Source organism: Podarcis vaucheri (genome assembly GCF_965113315.1).
Source record: "Podarcis vaucheri genome assembly, chromosome: 7".
Classification (NCBI taxonomy): domain Eukaryota; kingdom Metazoa; phylum Chordata; class Lepidosauria; order Squamata; family Lacertidae; genus Podarcis; species Podarcis vaucheri.
In genome coordinates this window covers 22664232-22689253 of record NC_138765.1, presented here as the reverse complement: position 1 = coordinate 22689253, position 25022 = coordinate 22664232, and the positions used below count along the sequence as shown (strand labels likewise).

The 25022-nt window shown below is 47.0% G+C and overlaps 1 protein-coding gene across 3 annotated transcripts; it reads left to right on the top strand.

The window, feature by feature from the left end:
• The first annotated feature begins 117 nt into the window (after positions 1–117).
• LOC309537213 (beta-1,4-galactosyltransferase 3-like) lies at positions 118–24448 on the top strand. Of its 3 annotated transcripts, none has more exons than XM_082231887.1 (8): positions 118–244; positions 7975–8065; positions 17949–18314; positions 19213–19448; positions 20307–20494; positions 22039–22161; positions 22581–22685; positions 23897–24448. In XM_082231887.1, exons 3-8 carry the CDS (start codon positions 18053–18055, stop codon positions 24045–24047), a joined length of 1065 nt encoding a protein of 354 aa, XP_082088013.1. In that variant the 5' UTR covers positions 118–244; positions 7975–8065; positions 17949–18052; the 3' UTR covers positions 24048–24448. The 3 variants fall into 3 exon arrangements, with proteins under 3 accessions (XP_082088013.1, XP_082088014.1, XP_082088015.1); XM_082231888.1 differs by lacking the exon at positions 118–244 and adding an exon at positions 6365–6408; XM_082231889.1 differs by lacking the exon at positions 118–244 and adding an exon at positions 7602–7646.
• Positions 24449–25022: the final 574 nt, after the last annotated feature.

The window sequence follows — 25022 nt, the reverse complement described above, 5'->3', positions numbered from 1 at the left end:
CGCCGCTGCGTGACGCGCGCGCGCCCGCTTTCTCTCCCGCTTCCCTCCCCGCCCCCTAACAACCCACTTCTCTCTCTCTCTCCTTCTCTCTCTCTCTCCCCCTCGGCGCGTGGGGCGGGCGGGGACTCGGGGAGGCGGGCGACCCTGCACAGCCCAGAGCAGAAGCCCCACCAAGGCTTCCCGACCCCCAACCCCGGGGGCTGGAGGAAGGTCGCCAGGCAGCCCAACAGACCGACCAGGAACGGTGAGTGACCGACTGACTGGCAGACAAGCCTGGGCAGGTTTCCTCGGAAGCCAGTCCCGTTGTGCCCACCGGGGGTTGGGCTGGGGGGCTTCCCCCTCTCCCCTGGCCCCGGGGGTGGTTCTTGCATAGCAGCCGAGTTTCCCGCTTGTGGGTCGGTGGGTCGGGTTTTCCAAAAGAAAAGAGGTGTGCAGGGCTGAGGAGGGAAGGCAAGTCGTCTTTTCATTGGGACTTTTTTTGGGGGGGGGAGGGATGAGAGGAGTTTCTTTTCTTCGCCTTTGTTTCTTCACTTCCCCACTCCCCCCTTACACCCTCCCCTCCCTCTCCAAAGAATTCAGACCCGATTCTGCGTTCTGAGAAACTCTGGTGGGGAAGGGTCCCTACTCTGCAGGAAGTCGGCTTTCTTTGGAAACCGGGGGGGGGGGGAGGTTGGCTTTGAAACAAAAGTAAACTCGGATCCCAGGATAAGCCCCCCCCCCTCTCCTGGAGGAATGTGGGTTTGCTTTAAGTCGGAAATGAACTTGGCTTTGAGGCTGGGGGGCCAGTGGTGGGCTGCTTAAGTATGTTTGTGTGTGAGAGAGAGGGGGCTGTGTTTTAGTGTTTTTCCTTTTAAAACCAGTATGCCTTGATCTGATGTTAGGGGCTCGGGTGAACTTTGCTGCTAGGTCTCTGTAGTCTCTTGATAGGTCTCAGTTCTAATAGCATCAAGGTATGAAGAGGCCCACGTTTTCTGTGTGCAGGGGACAGGGGTGGTATGGCATCAAAACTTCTGTTTCCTTGGTAATGACAGAGAGGCTGTGAAAATGCAGGGTGGGTTGGAAACCTTTCGCAATTTTGTAAATACTCTGTGCCTGGACTCTCGTGGGAGGTGGGGGTTCCGTTCATGCTGAAGCTTGTATCTAAATTCAATTGCTTAATTGACACCATGACATCTGAAGCTGTATACAGTATTTCCCTCCTCTATGCAAGGTGATCAGTGGGCCATTCCCTCTTCCCCCAATGCATATGGCCCTTCCTCAGGTATGGCTCATGCGTGTTGCTGGGGGGGGGGGCAAGTTGAAGATCCTATTTATATGTGGCAGCCTGAAGCAGGCTCTAGATGTTGTGCTGAAACAATACTGGTACAGCAGTGACTGTATGGGTTTGTGTTTGGTTGGTGGCAGATCTTCTTGGCCTCTTGAGTTTTCCTTCTGCCCAGCAAATGTTTTAGAAACACTGCAATTTTATTTGTAGCTGTAGAGCGTTTTTGGTCATCCAGAACCTCCAAAGGACTTACTGTATTTAAGTAAGTAGACCTTTTCCTAGAGTCTGACAGTAGATTAAAATATGACATTTTGAAGTCTCAGTTTCTCTTTGCAGCAAAAGTATTTTTGGCTAAGAGATGGTCAGTTTTATGTCTAGACTAAGATCAGAACCTGGAAAGTTAGCACCTTGCTTACAACTAAAACCAATTTAAATTTATTGGACAAAGGATACTGGATTGCGTCATGTTAGCTTGTGTCTATAGAAGCACTGCCTGGAGACTTCCTTCCTTCCTTTTGGTCTTGGTGTTTTGTGCTTATGTAGTGCACAGCATGGAATCTAGGGGGTCAGCTGCTCTCGTTCCATCCATTCCTTTGTTATGGTGTCTCTGGGTTGAACTTCTGCTAATTTAATAACTTTGAGACAAATCCACATTAGTGTCATTCTGGAATTCACTGTGGGCCTTTCTGTCTTCTCCCTTCTCATTTTAGTAGGTTGTTGACTATGCAGACACAGGCTACAGCCAAACTAGTTTGTCTTGAAGGCAAGTTGTGCAAGACCCCAGCAAGGGGAGCGGCAATGCAAAGTGTTGCACATGTTGTTGGCACTAGGCCTAAAGATGGGTAGAAGTGTGGATCATAATCCTTCTGAGATACATAGAGTAGCATCATACTCTGTGTCCACTTTGGGTTCACTTGCCTAAGATCAAGTGCTGTGAAAATATGGGATGGATAGGTATTGGGGGAAAGCAGTTGAGAGATGTAGAAAAGCTAGCCAAGTGACAAAGGAGCAGCACAGGGCGGTGGGCAAGCTAGTGTGTCCAGTTAGATTTCTGGGTGTTTGTGAACCAAATATTGGGTAATATTAGGACATGGGTCACCAGTGCCTACAGAGACCTTGCCTTGCATCTGTGGAGTATTTATTCCACTCCTTCCCCTGCTGAATTTATGCTTGAAAGAAGGTAGTAAAAGTTTTTTTATGCCTAATTGTGGCATGGAGATGATAGGTCGGCGGTTACAGATGGGGAAGAGAGAGAGAAAGAGAGACTTTTTCTGTTTTCAAATGTGCTTATTGGCCCTAAAGGGTTAACAACCCCTGTTTTCGGAAGACAACTTGATTTTGCTAAAGTCAAGGAAATGTTGCTCTAGAAAAGGGTGGTCCAGTGTGCAGCCCATGAGGCCTTTTTTGGTGTCCCTCAGCAACATTTGACGCCCCCCCCAGCCCTTGCACTGCCTTCACAAAGTCAGGTAAGCGAGGCTATGCGCACAAGGCAGTGTGTGGCCCGTGGGTTCTGTTTCGAAGTACCCTTGCGGCCCACTTGTTATGAAAAGTTGGGCAACCCTGCTCTAGAATCCCATCATTCTTTTGGCTTGTATTTTGTTTCACTCCCCACCCCCCAGAGCTTAAAACGAGCTCCTGGTTCCTTTGCTGCAGCAAGGGACATTTTCACTGTTGATGGCCAGTGGAAGCATGCCTTCCTCCAGGAAAAAGGAAGCAGCTTCCAATGAATCCACTGCTAAAATGGATGTGTGGTGCTCCTTGCAAATGGACTGCAGTTTGAACTAACACTCTGGATTTTGTAGTGCTGTAGTCACCCTGGCTCACCTATCAGATTTGGCCCACCAGCTGGAAGAGGTTCCCAACCCATTTGTTGCACCATAATGGTGACTTTCATTTTTAGTTCCTGCCATGCTTCCTGTAAGGGGAAGAAGATAGCATATGGGCAAGAAAGTGGTGATTCGTGCATGCTGTCTATAGTCTGGGTATCCCTACTGGTGGTGAATTGTAACAGGTTTAGATATGCGATTCAATAATGATGTGAAAGAAGCTTGTCTAGTTTTCTGATTTTAAGGAAGTTCTTGAGGGCAGGTGTCTAAATTAGAGGAATTAATGGATATGCAGTTAGCCTCCCTCCCTCCCTCCCTCCCTCCCTCCCTCCCTCAAGGAGGGACTTCACATTAATGTAAAATGCATATTTGCAATTGATTTATAGCTTTGCCTTGGTCACACGTCTGTTTACACTGGTGCAGTTAGTTCTATGACTTTGGGAATATAACTTTTGTGGGGCTGCGCTGACAAGGTGAAAGGTAAAGGTACCCCTGCCCGTACGGGCCAGTCTTGACAGACTCTAGGGTTGTGTGCTCATCTCACTCTAGAGGCCAGGAGTCAGTGCTGTCCGCAGACACTTCCGGGTCACGTGGCCAGCGTGACGAAGCTGCTCTGGCGAACCGGCACCAGAGCAGCACACGGAAACGGCGTTTACCTTCCCGCTATAAAGCGGTACCTATTTATCTACTTGCACTTAAGGGTGCTTTCGAACTGCTAGGTGGGCAGGAGCTGGGACCGAACGACGGGAGCTCACCCCGCCGCGGGGATTCAAACCGCAGACCATGCGATCGGCAAGTCCTAGGCGCTGAGGTTTTACCCACAGCGCCACCCGCATCCCACACGCGTACCTTGCGCTGACAAGGTACTTGTTCACAATTGGGAGTTGTAGGGGTGCCCTGATAAGATATCAGTTCACAATTGTGTAGGTGTACTCTACAAGCCAACAGTATTCAAGGATGCAGTCAAGTGCTCCAGCATCATGGCTGGGGTAAGACAAAGGGCTGCAAGTTAGACCGGAGACATGTTCAGGGATTTAAGAAAATCTCACATGCCTGGCTGTTGTACACAGTATTGGGAACTAAGATATATTAGCTAAGTGTCAAATGGTTCCTTAAACCAAGGTTACAGTCACCAAAATGGAATGTTTAGTTGCCATTTTTGGGCAAGATGGCTCTAAAGTCTTATTTTTCAAACATTAGAGCCATCTTGCCCAAAAATGGCAACTGTAACATTGGTTTAAGGAGGTATTTGGCACCTAGCTTATAAATCTGAGTTTCTAACACTGGTTCTGGCAACCATAACCTAGGTTTAAAGTGCATTTGGCTCCTAGTTTTTGTATCTCTGTTTCTAACACTAGCTAGGAATTGGTAATATGTTTGCCGCTCATATTCTTGGATCACCTACAACACCCTAATAGTCACAGTATTTTCTGTCAGAACGGAACAGAAACAGTTACAAGAAAGCATTTATTTGTCTCCAATCTGTACCTCGATGTTCTTTCCTGATGAACTTTTGTAACTTGCAAACCTGCTCCCCCCCCCCACCAACAGACTACCAGAAGTTTGTCTGGATGAATATGTTACCTTGCCTTTTACTCTTCTGATAGTAGACAGAATCTTCCTTGGGTTTTGTCTTTCTCACAAATAATTTTCTCACTACACTTTGTCCCTTGGCTGGAGCAAGTGCCCTCCAGTTCATGGCTTTGCAAACAGGCTGAGTTTCCCACCTCAGATCTGATAATAGCCAAGCCGTCTAAGGCTGGGGAGCACAGAGAATGTAATCACTACTTCTGTAACCACTGCTGCTATGTTTTCATTTTTGGGGATTCCACAGGATTATTGCCAACCCTCATATTTTCTTTTGAATCCTTGTGCTGTGTGAATTTCATGTTTTGGGGTTGTTTTCCTCTTTTTCTTTACTTTTCAATAGACTTACTTTTGGCCTTGGTTATGTATGTGTCTGTAGAAGGACGGGGTGTGTTGGGAAAGGCTGGCCTATCAACCCTCAAAGAGAGATTTCTTTTGAGGTGCAGCTTCTAGCGTCTGGCCTCTTTAACGGCCTCCAGACAGAGCGTGGTTACAAGCGGCAGCCAAGGATAATTTCAAAGCTGCGTTCCCTTGGCACTCATCCATCCTGCTGAAGTGACTTCTGCACACAGAGTGCTTGTGCTAATGCTGATGAGTACCCGGTCTGTTTGTGGGGAGTTAATGGGGAACCACCTAATAGGCACACTGAGAAAAATTGTCTCCCTTAGAAATGTCAGGACTTGAGATGGCTGACTGTTTCTGAAAGAATTCGGACACTTCCCTTTTGTTTCCTTTCCTTTCTTTTTTTGGCATATATTGCCACATGATAGGAACCACATGGGTTGATCTTTTTCTCTCTTTTTTTGGTTTTTCAAAATATAGATTGTGAGCCTGTGTGCACCGAGAATTTTTCTCAATTGTTTTGCGCGGTGACTAATTTTAGATGTTTGATAAATAAATCAAGATGGTTCGGAATAGATTTAATGGACCTTTGGTCTGTTCCAGCAAGGCTCTTAATTCCAGCCCAATTCAGCAGAGAACTGTGGAGCTTTCAGGGAGAGGCAACACGGGGGGAAATAGAGTGTTCTTCTATGAATTGCCTAGCCTTGGAGGTTGTGCAGCAGCTGAGATACCCCTCTACCCCATTATCCTGATTGCCACAGTGGCCAAAAAGATACCTCTGTGGAGCCCAGAGGCAACGCATGGGTGCAATGGCCCTTCCTATCCTTTTCTGCTGGTAGTCCGTGGCATGCTGCCTCTGAACCGTGAGGTTCCATTAAGCTACAATGACCAATAACTGCAGAGAACCTCTCCCTGAGTTTGTCTGATCCTCTTTTAAAGCCATCTTGAACCAGTGGCCATTGTCCTGCCTGGTAGAAGCAAATTGCACAAGTTAGGCTGTGTGAACTGTACTTTCTTTTGTATATCCTCAATTACCTGGATGATCCTGAGTATATTGTGAGGGAGGGAAAAAAATATATCTCTCATTTTCCTTACCATGCATAACGCAGTAAGCTTCAAGCATATTCTTCCTCTTGTCTCATTATAAAAAAATGTCTTCAGATTTGTTAGCCTTTTCTTGTTGGAACAGTATCCCAACCCTTTGATTATTTTGGGTACCCTTTCCCACATATTTTTGCAGCTCTTGGGTTGGTGTAACTGAGACAGAGAGATGACATCACAATTGCCTCCGTGTGTGCATGTGTAGATACAGATAAAACCCTGCTGAATCAGGCCAGATGTGATTATTCCCTGCAGCTGGTTCACAGAGGCATGGCTCTGGCAGTGGAGGTAGGGCATGCTCATCATGACCATTGATGGCCATGTCCTCCGTGAATGAGCCCAGTTCTAAATCATCCAAGTTGGTGGCCATTACTACATATTGTACGAGCAAATTCATAGTTTAACTATACGTAGTAAGGCAATTAGATTTTTATAGTGTTCACTGTTCTGCGAACTCTGAACACACAAACGTGTGTGCACACACACAAACATGCACATGGACATCATCAAGGGTGTCATCATCTTAACAGATTAAAGGGCTTGAGGGATCAGAGGCCAAATTAATAAAATTCTTTTTTAAAAAAGATTAGTGTCGCGCCCCCTTGGGGAAAGGGGATGGGGACTCTGCAATTCTATGATTTTAACTCATTGAAGACTGCATGGGAAACTACAATAAAAAAGGCACCTTAGGCACATTGTCGCCAGTCACTGTTGACTTAGTGGCTTATATGAGGGCGTTAAGAGACTGTCTTTACAATAGCAGCCTTTCTGTATGAGTGGCATGTGTTCATTGTTGCCATGTGATTGTTGCTGAATTGTGGTTTAAGTGATTGTTGGCAGTGATCCACTCCATAGAAGTTGTACAACATGTCCTTGTAAATATTTGAAGAGGGGTTAGCCCAGGTGACTTTGGAGGCTGTTCTTTGACTTTAAGACTACGGCGACAGACACTCCTTGAAGCTTGTAGCAATTCTTGGTTCAGTTGTGTTAGATCATAATCTACAGGTAGGGCACCATATTTCTTTTTAATATGGTGGGAAGGCTGCATATGCAAAAGGCAGGAGGGTTGAAACCCGAGTGCCAGAGCTTCCTTTCCCCAGTCAGCACTTATTCCAGAATTTCTAGCCCTTTAAGAAAAATTAGGCACCAACAGTTGCATCTTGGCAACCCGTGGGTTGTCTAAGCAACAGAACGCTAAGTCTCCTGTTCACTAGGGAAGTGTGGAGCTGAATCACAGGGAATATACCACTGCCTAACCTACAGCAAGACTTCTATGCCTCCCCCTGTGGGATAATGAATAAACTAAGCAGCAAAGAATTGACTTCTTGAATAGAAAGTATAAAAGACTCTGAGTAGTGATTTGGTTCTGGAAGGGGGTTCTTTTAGTGCCATTTCTGTTGTTCCGGGATGTGCTGTGTGCCATAGGTGCAATTGAATTATTCTTAATTATTCGGTCAGTTTTGTCTCTGTGCAGTGCATTAATTTGAAGAAAGAAATCTGGAATGATTGTCAAATGGCATGATTCGGTATGGAAAACTGTTCTGTTCCCTGTTGGAAGTACTGACTGCTGGTAGTGATTAACTCCCATTCCCGTTCTGTACACGTTGCACATTCCTGACCCCATTCTCTCTGTCTCTCTCTCTCTCTCCCCCCCCCCCCGTTTCCTCATCCTACTTTGCACTAGCAGCTCTCCACTTCCTGTTTAAATTGGCTGCGTGCTGTTGGGTTTCATGTGGCGATGTTGCATTGCTGTGTGAAAATGCCAGGTTCTGCCTCTATGCTTTTTCCTTCTGCCCTGTCATATGCGCTAGTTCTAAGTTGACCTCTCTCTTCACCCTCCCCGATTCATTGCAGAAACTCCATGGAGATTGGGACCAAAAAAGTGCTGCACTCCAAGAATTAAGGACGACTTCTCTGATCTAGCTGAGGAAACAGAACTGCACAGGTGGGCACCCTTAAATTCACATTTGCTTGCATTTTCCAATATCTTTCCAATCGCAGTTCATACAGTTATAGATCCCCTCCTTCTTTGGGCATGGCAGTTGTAGGTGACCATTTCTCTGCACTGCCCATGGTCTCCCATTATGAGGCACTCCCTTTTCCCAGATGAACTGGGGAAGAACCCAGGAGCCAACTCTGGACAAGGGAATGGCTATGGTCTCAAGGAAGGACAGGAGTTCTTCTGATGCAGGCTACAAGTTCCCTTTGCTTCTGTCAGTGGCGTAGCTTGGGTTGTCAGCACCCGGGGCAAGGCAAGTAATTTGTGCCCCCTAACCAGTGGATTTGCGCCCCTAACCCGTGGATTTTCGCCCCCTAACCCGTGGATTTACGCCCCCTAACCCTAACCCCCAGATGTTGCGCCTGGTGCGGCCGGCCCCCCCTGCACCCCCCACGCTACGCCACTGGCTTCTGTTGTCTTTCCCAACAGTCAATGTGAAGTGTAATGTGAAGCATTTCTATATGCCAGGAAGCCCATGTCAGAGAATGCAGATGTCCGTGTGTGTAGGTGTAGACCTGAGTTTGGGGATTTGAGCCCTTATGCATTTAGCTGGAGGGGAAGCAGGGCCAACCTAGGTGCTGTGATACCCTTACAAGTCTTGTAGCTTTTTGTGGTGATGCTAGCAATCATGCCAGCTTGCTTAAGATATCTAAGCAGCTCACTTCTCCAGATATTCAAGACGTTGTTTTGCACTGAACACTAATCGCTAGGGAACATCACAGCCTTGTAAATAATTATTCAGGAGCATTCATCCATCCCCGGCTCAGTTTGCCTGTGTTTCTTCAGCTGACACAGTGCTGTCTCGGGTGTCAGTCTCTGCACTTTAAAGCTGGGATTGTCCAGTAACACAGCCCAAGGCATGTAGTAATTTCTGTCTTCTGGCCTTTAAGTGCCAATGCTGTGGGAGGATTGGCACTGTTTAGTTAGAACAGATGTGCTTCCTTCTCATGCTTTATTGTTGGTGACATTTGTACATGTCTTATATGCATGATGTATATAAAAGGTGTTTGCGTTTGGAGCTGAATGTTTACATACTTCTGAACATATTGTTCAAGGAAAGTACTTTAGTAGGTGAACTGCTCCCATATGTATGGACATTATAGGAACGTCCACGTTCAGTAAAGGTATGTGGTGTCCAGGCAAGGCTGCTGCAACTTTCTATCTCCATAATTTTTGCAATATATCATTGACTCGTTGTACTCTGTATGCCAGAAACAACTTCTAGTGTGTGTGTGTGTGTGCGCGCGCGCACACACACACACACACACACACACACACATATACAGTGGTACCTCGCAAGACAAATGCCTCGCAAGACGAAAAACGCGCAAGACGAAAGAGTTTTCCGTTTTTTGAGTCGTTCCGCAAGACGAATTTCCCTATGGGCTTGCTTCCCAAGACGAAACGTCTTGCGAGTTCTTGCGAGTTTGTTTCCTTTTTCTTAAAGCCGCTAAGCCGTTAATAGCCGCTAAGCCATTAATAGCCGTGCTTCGCAAGACGAAAAAACCGCAAGACGAAGAGACTCGCGGAACGGATTAATTTCGTCTTGCGAGGCACCACTGTGTATATGTGTGTGTGTGTGTGTGTGTATGTGTGTGTGTATATATATATATATATATATATATATATATAGTGTTCATTCTTCTTGTTCCACCTGGCCTTTGACTTGGAGTCAATTTGATTCCCTCCCCCTCTTTCTTTTTTCCTTTCTCCTCCTGTGATAAGGCTTCATTTTAATGTTGTATTTTAATCTTGTTTTTAAGTTGTATTCATTCAACTTGTTTTCATTATTGGTTGTTAGCCGCCCTGAGCGCAGCCTTGGCTGGGGAGAGCAGGGTATAAATAATATTTATTATTATTGTTGTTATTATTATTATTACATCATTGACAAAATAGCTAATTAGAGGTGGGGCAGGTTTGTTAAACAGAAAAAAATGCCACCTATTCTTGTCCTATATGCAGATGTCTTCTTGAAAAGATGATCTTTGTTCTTCACCATATGCACTCCATAATAAGCTGTGCTGACTGCCTTTACCCTTCTGAATTTTATTCAGGAAGAGTCATCAATTTATTTTATGTGACAAATTTATAGGCTGCCTCGTAGGCCATGCTCTCACAAAGTGGTAAGCACAGAAACAATAAGAAACACAACAAATGAGATAAATTATTATGAAGCAGCACCTAGGCCCAATGAAGCCTAAGTATTTCACTCTCTTTCCGTTTGTGTGTGTGTGTGTGTGTGTGTGCGTGAGAGAGAGAGAGAGAGAGAGAGAGAGAGAGAGAGAGAGAGAGAACTTGAAAGTACAGCTGAAGAACACATTAAGAAAAGGCAGCCTGGAAAAGAGATGTTAAGTCCCACTTGAAAGCCTGCACTGAAGGCAGTGTGTGTAACTCACTCAGAAGGGAATTCCGTAACCATGGGGCCACCACTGAAAATACCCCATTTTTTTGTTCCTGGCAACCTAATTGCTCATACTGGTGGGCATATGACCAGGACCTCCATAGCTGATTTTAGTGAATGAGCAGGGTCATATAACCAGGTCTCAAGTTGTTAAGGGCTTGAAAAGGTCGGCGCCAGTACTTTGAATTGGGGCCCATAAATGCTCTGAGGGGAGTTTTAAAAATGGATTTTAACATAGGAATTATAATCATTGTGAACCTTGCGACGGTAGGTGCAATTACATTTATCCAGCACTGAAAGCCTGGTGGTTTTGACCTACCAATGCAGCCTTGGATCAAATTAGACTGGAAGCTTATAAGGAAAACCAGAGATTTAGCTGTTGCCTCTTTAGTACAGGCATCTCACACCTTTGGAGAGTTGAGAGGTGCTGCTCTTGATGAAATAAGTGAGTAGCCTAGCATCTAAACTGTTCCAGCTCATTGAGGAATTGAAAAGGCTCTTAGACATGCCTGGGTAAACATTATGAACTAGCACAGCAGCAGCTAATATTTCCCCCACTTCAGATTTCCAGCCTGAGGAAGAGTTCTCTGCAGTAAGTAATGCTGTCCAGCATTTTAAATAACTAGTTTTATTTATATATAAATAAAGTTGGGCCAACTTAAGACCGCATCCTGTTTGCCTTGGAGGGAAACACTGAATCTTTGGGGTGACATCGTCTTTACCTCCTGAGGCAAGGTTAATCTGGGTCTGAACTCAATAAGGAGGCTTCGGCATCTGCACCCTCCGCAGAATTTCAGGCTGTGCCAGAAATTACGACTCTGTGGTTTTTGTGCTTTCTGTGTAATGGAATTGCACAGATTCAGTGAAAGGAAGAAGCCTTGTAAGATCGTATGAAGTGTCATATAATGGAATTGCTGTTGAGAATGCATGGTGCTTTACAGAGCTGCAGTAAACCAGATTCTCTTGCTCCGGTTGTGTACAGTTCAAAGGTGGGCAAGAGAGGGGAGGAAGAGGACTGGAATTAGCAGCAAGTTTGTGAATAAACAGAGTTATGCATGTGCCTGATTGCTAGTGTTAGAGACTCGGTGGCAGGAAGAACATAAATGTTCTCCGAATCTTGTGGACATGAGTGGGTTGAGTGCTTTTGGCACTCGTGTTTCGCTTGTGGGCTTCCCATAAGCATCTGGCCTGTGAGAACAGGATGCTGAACCAAATGGGAATCACCAGAGTTCCTTCTTAAGCTTTTATCTCTCTGTCTCATCTCTAGAAGGCCTGGCTTGGCTTAGAACATAAAGGTGGATGGTGCAGATACTCAGCATAGTTTCGCTTCTACCCTCCCCTTCGAGGAAGCCTTGCCTAGTGGAAGAAAAATACCTTCCTTACTGACAAAGCTGATAAGATCTCATTCCTGTGGAGGATTAAAAACCTCCCATGTGGCCCAGCTTTTCACACCCTGGTCAGAAATGTGCAGTGTGATTCCTGATAGAACAGGATCACCAAGGAAGTTGCGAGGTCAGAACCTGTTTCTTTAGTAGTAGTCCTGGGAGTGGGGGGTGGTCAGTACTCAAGTTTCAAGTTGCCAGCTGGAAAATTGCTTTATTTGGCAATGTCCTGTGCATTCCACAGTGAGGATGTGTTTGATACGCAGACTTTTGAAAGAGGCAGCTCTGTGCTGAGCTGTTTCAGTTTCGGTGCTTCAGGCCCTCCCCTCTTCCAGTTACCGACTGAAGCAAATTGGCCATGTGTTCTTATTTTAGTCTCGGCCCATTCTTTGCCAAATTCAGCCAGGTTTTGAAAAGATGGCCAAAGCACATACTTCAGTTGCTGCCCTTCATCTTTTCCCTTAAACGTGAAGTTTCCTTCTGAAGTCTAGCCAGTTTCTGAACTTGCCTTCATTTCAGTTGAGAGAGTGAAGTACCCCATACTTGAAAAATGCAGACTGTGAGTGTGGAGGATAAAGAAAGTTCTTTTCTCATGCAGGGCTTTGTTTTTCCCTTCTCGTGGTTCCCTAGGCAGGTTTGGCCAATAAGTTCAACAGGAAAAGAGGCGCATCCATTGCTCAGTACTAGCTATGAGCTTGTGAGTATGCTGCTTGTGATGGTTGGACTAAACTGCAGAGATCCCAATGAGGGTTTGACAGGGAAGGGAAGGGGGAAGTGTAGTTGGACAAGGTGAGCCATAAGGATGGTGTGAAATGGAGCTGATAAGTTACGGGAAAGAACTCTGTAAGCATCTCTGGAAAGTTCGCTCATCTTATGCAGGAGCTACTGAAGTAAAAAAAGGAAGAGGGTAACACCAGTGTGAATTTTAAAGAGGTGAAACTCCCAAGGTGCAGAAAGCAATTTATTGAGAGTGCTTTCCAGTTTGACCAAGCCGTGGCTCTCTTTTAATGGCTCTTTCATTATTAATGTACTGGTTAATGAGCAGCCCATAACTTGTTCGTCAGGTTGGTTGCTTCTATAATGTGACTTCTGGTTCCTAGAACTTCAGTCTAACATGGGTTGGCTACAAATTCCAGGAGGAAATAGTTCCTGGTGAAGAGATGGCCTGATTGTGTGGGGAGAGGCCCTTTGAGGGTAGTTTATTTAGACTGGAGTTGAAGTGTCCTTCTGCACTTGATGTAGAAGCCTAGCTCATTATCATTACCTTCAAATCAATGACCTCTTGTTTTGTTTAAAGCTCTCTGAAGGAAGACTCAGTAGAAATGCATTTCCCAGGACCTGGAGCTTCTCCTATGTCTTGATCTCTGAGTCCTAAACCTCTCTTTCCCACCCCCCACCCCCGAGAACTGACACTGCTAGCTGGATCAGGATCCTGATGAGATAAAGGGCTTTTTGGCCCCACGCTTTATAGGCACAGCCCTGCGTTCTAAAGTTCAATGTCCATGTCAGAAAGTTCCATTCTGATTTTATTCCAATAACTGCCCTGAGATATATATCAATAAATAACTGCAGGTACATATTCAATAATAAATAATATATATACACATATAAGCACTCTTTTTTTCTCTTTGGAGCTTTCCCCATGAAAACCTGCTTTTTAAAGCTGAAGCACAACAAATGGCAATTCAGGTTTTCTGCAGATCGCTGCTTGCTCCGATTCAGCTTTAAAGAGTGGGTTTTCACAGGGAAATCTCTGGGGCAAAAAGACAAAGGCACAGAGCTTTAAAGTATGGACCATGCCTGGAAAGCACAGAGGAAAGGTAAGTGTGGATAAGCCCAAGGATAATATTTGGTTCTGGATCAGTTACTCTTAATTGCCTTCACTACCCTGCTCTAACTAGCAATTTCACAAGCCAGGGTTGTATAGCAGGAGGTTAGGTAGCCACAGCTGCTCCCACTGGTTCCTCCCTGTTGTCCAGCCCCTTACCTCAACTGCTGTGCGGCACACCACTTGCTAGCCAGCGGCAGCCTTGCTTTGAACCAAGGCATGACTTTTAACCTTGCCTACCGTTTGTGGTTTGGAGCCCAGGTCACATGGCATGGCAAGGCAGAGACTCTAGCTTGTTGGCAGCCATGGGGAAAGGAGCCTTGCAGGAACTTTTGAATAACATGCTCCAGCAATCTACTTATTCGTGTTAAACCGTATTTCCAGAATACAATAATGTGCATTGGGAAAGGGGACCGTAAGGCTGCTCAGGCAGCTTTTAAAACTTTGGCTCCATTGCTCCATTGTCACACCAGCCTTCCACTCTTTCTTTTATTTGCGAGGGCTGCAGGGTAGGACGAATCCTCCATGCTGGTGTCAGGCTTGAGAAACGTCTCCAGATTGCAGTGTTCTTGTACTACCCTGTTTGCCTCCGCTTAGGCTACTGAAACGGCTCCAATTCACTGCACTGCTTTAGATGGCAGAATGTTCAGGTCCCAAGAAGGCTGCCTAGGAAAGGCCCCAGTGAATTCAAACTGCGTCATTCATATTGAATGACCTGACATAGGCATCCTAACGGTGATCCAAAGTCTGTAAGGAGTCAGAAATGCTATGGTGCACCTGTAGCAGCAAAACCAAATGCCTTCGTCTGCTGCAGCTGCAACAAAACATGTCTCTCCCACATTGGTCTCTGTAGCCACAGCGGGCGCTGTAACTCTCCAACGGTTTGACGCTATCCTTGAAGGTGCACTCTTTCTTTGTCTCCCAAGACAGACGGATGCCAAGAAATGGAGTTGGTGGTTTTGCTAAAAGCTATTATTTGCTGATTGGAAATTATGGCAGCTGCTCCCGCAAAAGCCATTGTGTAAAATATACCGTATTTTTCGCCCCATAGGACACACCCGCCCATAGGACGCATCAAGTTTTTTTGGGGGGAAATAAAGGAAAAAAAAATTATCCCCCCCCCAGGCGCTTGTGGGGCAGGCAGCGGGGAGAAGCGCTCTTCTCCCTGCCGCCCGCCTGGAGATCAGATCCGGGGGCAGCAGGAAGACGCGCTGCGGCTCCCTGCTGTCCCCGGAGTGGTGGGGCAGGCAGCGGGGAGAAGCGCTCTTCTCCCCGCCGTCAGCCTCCAAACCACTTCGGGAGACAGCGGGATGGCGGCGTTCCGCCTCCCTCTGTCCCCCGACCTTGTGGGGTTGGCGCTGCGGCTCTCCTGAAGCCTGGAGAGCGAGAGGGGTCGGTGCGCACCAACCCCCCTCGCTCTCCAGGCTTCAGTGAAAGCCTGCATTCGCCCCATAGGACGCACCCACATTTCCCCTTCATTTTTGGAGGGGAAAAAGTGCGTCCTATAGGGCGAAAAATACGGTATGCCTTTTGTTACCAGCAAGCGCACTACTTATCTGTGTTTGCACACTGGCTTTGAGCCACTTGGATACTTTTCTACCAGTTGTACAGTACCTCCTACCTTCACATATTAATAGTTGGGTTAGAAAGGAGAGCCAAAGTTTAAGTTTTCTCATACCCAAACCTTCCTATCAAAATGCTGGTTTATACCTTTTTAAAAAAGGTATAGAACAATATCACGGCAACAAAGAAGGAAGCTTTCCAACTTGGTTGCAGGCTGCATTACGACAGAGCTTGTTTGCCTTTTCTGTGAAGTTTTTCACGTCAAAGTGTGTTGGGAATGAACATACACACATAGAGGCAAAACCAGCTACACACCTAATCCCATATCCTAATCTGTTGAGTTTGACTAAGTGATGTAATAATGCTCCTCTTTCTTCCCAAATGAAGCAAGATGTCCTTGACTGAGCCTCTTGCTTTGGGCAGTGGAACAGCTCAGTGAATCTGGAAAGGTCAGCTCTTCCCTGAAGGTTTTAATTAGGGTTGCCTATATGTGACATCTATGTGGGACGTGGGTGGCTCTGTGGTCTAAACCACTGAGCCTAGGGCTTGCCGATCGGAAGGTCGATGGTTTGAATCCCTGAGACGGGGTGAGCTCCCATTGCTCAGTCCCAGCTCCTGCCAACCTAGCAGCTCCAGAGCATGTCAAAGTGCAAGTAGATAAATAGGTACCGCTCCAGTGGGAAGGTAAATGGTGTGCACTGCTCTGGTTTCGCCAGAAGCAGCTTAGTCATGCTGGTCACATGACCCAGAAAAACTGCCTGCGGACAAACGTCGGCTCCCTTGGCCAGTAAAGCCAGATGAGCACCGCAACCTTTGAGTCGTTCGTGAGTGGACTTAACTTTCAGGGGTCCTTTACCTTTATGTGTGATTCATTTCCTTATATCTTATATCACCCTGGAACATCTCTTACAGGAATCATTTGGGCCATTTCCTTGTTCCTCCTTAGCTGTTGCCAGTTGGCACTGCTCCGAGACACCTGTTGCGCTGCACAGGGTGTGGGCAGATAGCAAAATAGGTAACCAAAGCAGGCTACTTCTCTCACTTACAGGTATGGAATGTGCTGCTCCACGTTGCACTCCCCCAAGCCCTTTCCTGCCACGTTACCCGAGATTCTGCAATCGGGTAGATTATTATAGTATAATAATTTATTAGCCTTCACCCTTGGGTGTCGGGGCAGCTTGCAACAATTAACACACGTTAAAAACAGTTTAAACAACTTGCAGTCACGGAAATAAGGTGGGTGCTAAAAGCATACCTTGCAAGTGTCAAAAGCCAGGGTGAAGAGGATCTATACAACCCAAACGCTGAGATATGTGAAGTGGCTGGCAGCTGGAGGCCCAAGGGCCGAATATTGGAAACCAAAGAGTGGACAAGGTGCATGGAAAGGGCTGCGGCAAGGGGACTCGCGCCTGTTCCCATTCCTCCCTCCTCCCTCAAGTGTTGCAGATAGCAACAGCTGTGGACTAAGGTTATATGTACATGCAAAACATGGCTTTTGACACTTTAAATGAAGCAGCTCCGGGGTATGGAGAAAGGAGGCTCTGGCAACATTATTCTAAGAATAACTGTGTTGTGGTCAGAGCATCATAGTATCTGGGAGAACCCAGATTCAAGTCACCATTCAACTATGGAGTTCCATGGGAGGAGAGGCAGTTTCCCAGGAATGTAGGAAACTGCCTTATGCCTTAGTCAAGACCTTGCTCAGAATTGTCTCCTTGGACTGGAAGCAGTTCTCTAGCATTTCTGTCAGGGGGCATTCCCAGCCCTTCCTGCAGATTCTGGGGATTGATCTGCAACTGAGCTTAACATATTTTTTCCTTTTTTTACTTGAAAGCTGCCAAGCTTAATCCTTCTGTGTTTCCTTGGTTTTTGGGGGGAGGGAGGGAGTGTAAGCAAAAAATAATTCTGCTATCCTATTTCTTTCTGTCTGCCACTTGTCCTAACTTCTTTCCCCTGCCTGGTGCATATGTTCGCCATGTTATGTTGCTATGCCTACCACCCACTCCCACGTTCTCCTTTCCTGTGGGCACCTCTCATTTGGCAGGTGTGCGGTTTGCTTTTTGCTGCACTGAGACTTCTCATGCAGCTGCAGAGACAGGAAGATGCTATTACTGTTAGTTGCTTTGTCTCGCGGTGCCACGTCTGTCCATACTTGTGCTTGCTGACAGCAGATCACCTTGTGTGTAACAAATGGCTGGGCTGGGCTCTGGATGTGAACTTCCCCCCGCTTTCAGAACCTTACCCCTGCATATGTAGACATGAAACGTTTGGGGGCGAGGTGGGGGCAGGAAATGCATTTTCTTGTAAGCATCCAAGCGAAAGCTGAGCGTTGTGAACGTCAGGAGGCTGATCAGATAATCAAATCGGCATTAAATGGTTTTCGAGCGAAGATGATGCTTGCTTTTAGGCGATGCATGCATGGGTTGTAAATGGCTATTCTCTCCCCAAAGACACGGAATGCCTCTCAAAATGGTGCTTCTGTGCTACAGTTTGTACTTGCATTAAAATTAGTTTCTTCCCCACCCCCCAAAACCTGCTGGTACTTTAACTGGGGCACCTTTTTTGGCCCATCAAAATGTTTGTGCATAAAAAAAATTGTTAACCTGACGAATGAGCATTGCCTGTACTCATTCTACCTTCTGCTGCTTCCAACAGGTCACTGTCTTCTGTTTCCCTTGCTGCTGCTGCTGCTGCTGCCGCTGCCGCCACCCTTCAGCCCAGCTGCACCATGGATAGATGATCCTGGCCCTGCCTCAGCCATGCTGCAGTTGCGTGGCCGCTACCTGCTGCTCTTCCTAGGGGTGCAGCTGGTGGTGATGGCTCTGCTGTACCACGATGGCTACCGCAAGCGTGTTGCCTATTTCCTGGGCATCTTCTACAAGGGGGGCACATTGACTATACTGTCCAGCCTACACAATGTTTCGCTGCCAGGGGACGTCTACGCCAACCTCAGCCTGATTGCCCGGCCCCCTCTACCCCCAGAGGAACTTCCTTACTGTCCAGAGGCATCTCCTTTCCTTGGTAAGGGCTTCTCTGTTCTTGATCCTGGTTCTGGTTAGGAACTGGGGATTTGGAGTCAGCCCTAAGGTTTGAATGGTGTTGGGCGGGAGTGGTTGTTCTGAAATTAAGAGTCACAGAAGCTCTAATGTATTGTTTCATTGAACCAGCTAGCCATCTGGAAAGGTTTTGGGTGGCACGTGAAAGGCAAAAATGAGCGTGAAACAGTGAAGTAAATTCTGAGCAAGCTTTCGGGTCAATTTTCTCTCTTTGTGTGTAGCATACTAGTTATGAGACTAAAGAGTTCAGTGTAATTCAAAAGCTTGCTTCATGTTTACACCGCTCTTTGGCCCTGGGAAAGAAGACACAAATTCTGGAAGTAGAGTACGGTACGGCAATAGTGATTTTTAAATAGAGATGCCTAGTGATGAGAGACCCCCGCAAAAAGAGGCTTGAGGATTGTAGGCCCATCGTAGAAGTGATCTTCCATTAAGCCATGAAGTGCTCTGTGAAATGAGAGAAGTGGTTCTCTCTCCTCGACCCATGCACCCTTTCTTGTCCAGTGTGACTAGTGAAAGCATAGTGATAACTCAGTTCATAGAGCATGAGACTCAATCTCAGAGTCGTGGGTTCGAGCCCCATCTTGGGCTGGACTAGATGACTCACATGGTCCCTTCCAACTCTACAATCCTATGATTCTTTAAAGTTTGCAGGGATGACCAGGGATGGAGCAGGTGGAAAGAGAAAAGAACCCTGGAACTGACTAGGAGGCTAATGCTCATTTTAATCTAAAATGAAAATGTTTCGAGGTGTTCTCCTCTTGAGGACTCTGGGTCACGTTGGCTCTTAGCCTGCAGTCTGCTGACTACCTAGCTAGGCGGTGGAGATTGTTTCCCTTACCCCTGTCTCTGCTCGCCTGCAGGAGGCCCCATTCGGGTGACTTTCCCCGCAGGGCTGTCTCTGGATGATATTGTGCGGAAGAATCCCCTTGTGACCAAAGGGGGGCGCTACCGTCCGCCCGACTGCGATGCAGTCCACAAAACAGCTGTCATCATCCCCCACCGCAACCGAGAGCAACACCTCAAGTACCTGCTCTACTACCTGCACCCTTTCCTGCAGCGGCAGCAGCTCACCTATGGCATCTACATCATCCATCAGGTGCGTTGCCACAGCCGTGTGTGAGCTGGGCAGGGCAGGAGGTTTGAATAATAATTATAATTAATAATTTTATTATTTATACCCCACCCATCTCACTGGGCTTCCCCAGCCACTCTGGGCGGCTCCCAGCAGAAGAGTCTCCATGGCTGCTGCCTGTCCCTGCATTAATGTGTGGCCTCTCTCTCTCTCTCTCTCCCCTTAGGAGAGGAGGGAATAGAGGCAATAGCTCTCTTTATTGTTAATGGAGGAGTGCCCAGCGAAGGCAGGTGGGCAGGCAAAGCTTTTTTCAGCACTAGGCCTCAGTAGGGGGCAGTGGGTTGCGCTCTGATTGCTGCAGAGAGGGAAAGCTGTAGTTCCTTCCAAAAAGTGCAGTGAATCATGATTTCTGCTGTGCTGAGTCTGATCTCTGGAGAGGTGGGGAAGAGTCAGGCACAGGGAAAGGAACCCTAGCAAGAGTACTACGGGGTGGGGTGGAGCTGAGACTGGGTATGGGGAGCGGGCAGGGACTAACCAGCACCCAGCGGTTTGAGCTCACCGAATTCCTTGGAGGGGGAAGAGATAAGGTAAGGAACCTCGGGTGTAGATGAATGAGTCCCCCCTGGAGCATGCCCAAGCCAAGATAGAAATGGAGTAGGTGGTTCTGGAGGAGCTGTCAAATGTGAGAATGCCAGAAGTCAGCGTGGAGGAAGGATACTATTTTAATGTAGCGCCTAGTGGTGACTGTCCTGGATGTGAGAGTTTAGCACTTTAGGGGAGCTAGTTTTTACGCACGCACGCACGCACGCGCGCGCGCACACACACACACACACACAGAGAGAGAGCACACTCTGGTGTAAATGCCACCCATCTCTTTCTCAGGCTGAGAACTACACTTTTAACCGGGCCAAACTCTTGAATGTGGGCTTCAAGGAAGCTATGAAAGACGAGGACTGGGACTGTATGTTCTTCCATGATGTGGACCTCATCCCTGAAGATGACCGCAATGTGTACACCTGCGACCGTTTCCCCAAGCACGTGGCTGTTGCCATGGACAAGTTTGGCTACAAGTAAGCTTCTTGTATTTGGGTCTGTTTCCATAGGAATGCTTCTCTAACCCTCCCAACACCCTTTCCTTCTTAAAATAGAGATGCCCAGTCTCCCTTCTGAAAACAAAATCACACTGAAAACAACTGCTTTCTTGTGTGTTTCTAGGCTGTTTTCTAGATACAGATATGGGGAGGAATGGGAAGTGTGCTGGAAGAGTTAGAATGTCAGACTAGAACCAGAGAAACCTGGGTCCAAATATTCACTCAGCCATAAGGCTTACTGACGGGACCTTGAAGCAGTCATCCTCCCTCAGTCTACTTTGCAAGACTGATGTGAGGATAAAGCAGGGGAAGAGTCAAATGATGCTGTTTTGAGCTTGGCAGAAGGGCAGCCTTCTTGAGTGCAGCTGCATTACAGGTGGGAGTTGATAGGGAAAAGCTTTCTGCATACAGCAGCTCAGCTGTAGGGGAAGGTTGGTGCTAAAGAACTGGAAGCCTAGGCAGACCAGTGTTAGAAGCTCAGATCTATAAGCTAGGTGCCAAATGGCTCCTTAAACCAAGGTTGCAGTCGCCAAAATGGAATGTCTAGTTGCCATTTTGGGGCAAGACGGCTCTGAAGTCTTATTTTTCAAATGATGGGTTGACTGTGATTATCAGTTTAACATCTGGCTTGTTCAGATGACAACCTTGAGCTAGGTTAAGAACTTTGAGGACTTAAAGAAGACAAGTCATTTTATGCAGGGACAGGTCTACATAAATACTGGCTTACTCCTACCACTTGTTCTTAATGGTGACATGGACCGTTCATAACTTAAGAATATTCTTCACAACTGTGAGCAGGGGTAAGTGAAGACAAGTGACAACAATTACTTAACTATAACGTTTTTCACTGCTCCTGCTCAGGCTACACAGAAAAAGCATTTCGGTTCCCAACATTCATTCTGACTATGCAGATAAAATATAACTTGATAGAATTGTATAGGATAATGGTATTAGGGTGTGAAAGCAGTCAAGATCCAATGATCCCCAGTCATGCACCTCCAGATGCTGGAGGTATCAGGCGCCATCCTGGTACCCAGGCACCTTCACTTGGTCACAAGTGGCCGATAGCCAGGTGCGAAATGCGCCTGGAACCTGTCCAATTTTGATCACTGGATAGGACCCTGCTCTAGAAATGGTTCTCTTGAAATGCAGTGTACTGCTGCCCTTAAAAATCCTAAAATGACATGCATGCTTCATGCAGTGAAGAGACTGAGGTCCTCTCTATTAGCTGCCATTTGATTCCTCTTCCAGAACTCTCCCTCAGGTCATTCCATGTGAATTGGTACCTGAATTTATTGCTTTTCCTTTTCCTCCCACATTCCTTTTTCCTTTCATGTTATATCTATTGGTCTGTAAGCCTGTGGGCAGAACCTGTGCTTGTGAACGTAATATTCGCATAGTAATATTAGATGCCCATATCTCTGTGCCAGCTGAGGTCCTATGTGTTTCCTCTAGAGATTCCTATATGCATGGTAGTAGCAGGTGGGCTACATGTAAATAAATGTCCTCTTAAATTCTTGCAGGCTTCCATACAAGTCCTACTTTGGAGGGGTTTCTGCACTCAGTCCAGAGCAATACATGAAGATGAATGGCTTTCCCAACAACTATTGGGGCTGGGGCGGTGAAGATGACGACATTGCAGTCAGGTAAAGATGGTCCTTGGTGCTAGAAAAGGAGGCGGCTCCAGTTCCATCCCTTCAGCATAAAGCCCAGCAGCTTTAGGGGGATTAGGCAACTCTATTCACAAAGGTTTAAGGTGGCATGGCTGAGGATGGGACCCTAGGAGTCCTGGCTCCCAAACTTTCCCCTAGGGTTTGTGTCAGAGCATAGGAAATATTGGCAAGGAGGGATTGGGCAAGCTCGGGTAGGAATCCAGGATTGTTTTATTTTGTTCTTGCTGTTGCCCAGGGGTGGGGCAAAGGAGAGGAGTCATGAGTGGTATGGTGCAGATTTGAAGGCACTGAAGCACTGCATTGCTTGGATGTGTAATTGTAGCACTTGTGCCCCTGCTGAAACCCCATGTTCACTCCTGCTAATGCTGCATTGTCATTCACCTTCTCTGCAGGGTTGCGCTGAGTGGGATGGTTATCTCTCGCCCATCTACTCAGTACGGCCGCTACCGTATGATCAAGCATGGACACGACAAGGGCAATGAGCAGAACCCTAAGAGGTGAGTAGAGGAGGGGACTACTTGGGGCAGAAATGTGGCCTGAACAATTGCAAATGGACTGCTGTCTTGTAAACTAGGTGGTTAAGTGTGATTGTATGTAGCTACTCTGCATCCTCCTTAATGCACCCTGCCAAATCCTCTGGGCCAGGGTGAATGTCCACCGCAGATAATATGATGGATGAGTGACTCCCAGAGCATAGTCATATTTAGATATTTTGTGCTTGAGGGAGTGAAGCCTCCAGCAGTGGCCAAGCTGGAGTGGGAGCATGGAATGTTCAGTTGTTTTAACGGTTTGCAGTCCAGTTTCTGTGAGAGAAAGGAAGGTTGCCATTATGGCTGGCCTGAAGACATCACACAAGGGTAAACAGAGAACTGGTGAGAAGTCCTGGGATGTGGAGAGTCTAAAGAACTGAGAGCCCAGACAGATGTTTTTGTTTTTGTGCTGTGATTTTCCCTTAATGCTATTTCTGGTGTGGCAGAGCTTGCCAACACTCTGTTGTGGTGGTGCAAAATAACCTGGACTGGAAATTTTGTAGTAAAAGAGAACTGGATAGTTGTTTCCAATCCATTTGTAAACCCCAGGGCTGTTGGGCCTCACTGCCTACTCTGAGTTGCCATATCACAAGGATAGAGGGAGAGTAGAAACTGTATGTTGGACTCAAAACGTAAAAACCTTATGCACCGTTGGAGCTTTGGCTCAGTCCTCAAACCTTCCTTGCTTGCTAGTTATACACATCCACTCCTGCTTGTAGGCTGTATGTGTAGTCTTGCCGCTTTCCTATTTCCTGCTTGGTGTGTTTTTTCAACTTGGTCCGTCTGCCATCTATTATCCTCCAGTCCCTGCTTTTTCAAGCATTCTCCTTCCTTCCTTTTCTCCTCCCCACCTGCCACGTATAGCTGCTCCTGATCTTAAGCTGTGAAGTTTCTTCAGAGCACCCACTTCATCATTGTGAGTGGTTTGTATTTTTTCGGCAGGTATAGGCATGGGTATTTGCAACTGTTTTCCCCCGTTATTGACAAACATGACACTGTCCTCCTCGCCTTGTTACAAAACATTGACCACACCATACCATTTCATTACTGGAAATCTGTGTAAAAAGAATACGTAAGCTTCTCCTAACCTGCAAATCCAAGGAGCTGCACTTTGGGCGGGGAGGTGGTAGGAGAAGGGCTCGAGTTCTCGCGCTTGACTCTGTGAATTTTCCTTACAGATTTAACTTGCTGGCCAAGACGAGGAGAACATGGAAGCAGGATGGCATGAACACACTGGAGTACCAGCTGCTCTCCAAGAAACTCCACCCCCTCTACACAAATATCACTGTCTTCATTGGCACTGAGAAGGGAATGCGCCATTCCATGTGATGCACTAGCCACAGAGTGGCCTGGGGACAGGAGCCCCACCCTGCCACTTCTCTGGGACCAAGGAAACCAAAGAATCCACAGGGAGATGGACAGCCCTGAGCATTGTGGTCATCATGTGCTGACTGTCGTGTCTAGCAAGGTGCTAGGGGTACTGCATTACCAGGGACTGGATGGGGACTCCACACAAAGACTTCCTCCCCCTCCCCTGGAGCGTTTCTCTCTTGAGGGCTGGATGCAGTCTGACTTTACAGGACTCCATTTGTGGGATGCCTTTCATACCTTGGTTGAAGGAGCGGCACGGTAGCTTGAGCAGAAAACCAGGACTGTCCTTTGCAAGTCTGAACCTCTGCAGCTGCTGTGCCATGGTTTGTCTTTCTTATTAAAGTGCAATTTATTTTAAAGCGTGTGGCCAAGTAGCAGTTTCTCTTCTGGAGCAAGAGCCTAAGAGGGAAGCTGTTAGCAGCCATCTCTCCTGGGCCAGTTGTGCTCTTCGCCAGGAAGGCAAGAGAGGAGCTGTATGAGGGCCAGAGCTGATTGGCAGGTCAACGCACTAGCGCTGGGATGGCCCAGGCAGGTAGCAATGAGTTGTGCTGGAAGACACGGTGGGCTTATAGGCGTACTATCAGCAGTGTCTAAGGAGATGTGATAAAATGCCAAGCTAGCTTGTTTCTCGCTCTTGCAAAGGCAGTTATTCTGAAGAGGTCCCTTCTGTTCACCCTCTTCCTGTGCTGCAGAAAGGACTGTAGCTGGATTTCCACCCCCACCCCCTTTCTTGGATGAGTAGATCTCAAGGATCTCTGCTTCTACAGCTGTGCGAGCTCAGCTGGTTCACTGAATTGGTATATACAAGATGACCCCTTCTGTAACAGTATTGGTCTCTCCAGAGCAGGTCCTACCTGCTGCTGTTATCATTCCAATTCTATGACACTGGGATTTGTAACAGCCATGAATAGCAATAGCAATAGAGCTGAAATT

What these genes read in the sequence shown, in the direction of transcription:
- LOC309537213 (XM_082231887.1), top strand. Translation starts at nt 18,053, where the DNA reads ATGCTGCAGTTGCGTGGCCGCTACCTGCTGCTCTTCCTAGGGGTGCAG. An exon ending in AGAGGCATCTCCTTTCCTTG is followed by an intron (nt 18,315 to 19,212) that starts GTAAGGGCTTCT and finishes GCTCGCCTGCAG; the next exon opens with GAGGCCCCATTCGGGTGACT. An exon ending in ATGGACAAGTTTGGCTACAA is followed by an intron (nt 20,495 to 22,038) that starts GTAAGCTTCTTG and finishes AAATTCTTGCAG; the next exon opens with GCTTCCATACAAGTCCTACT.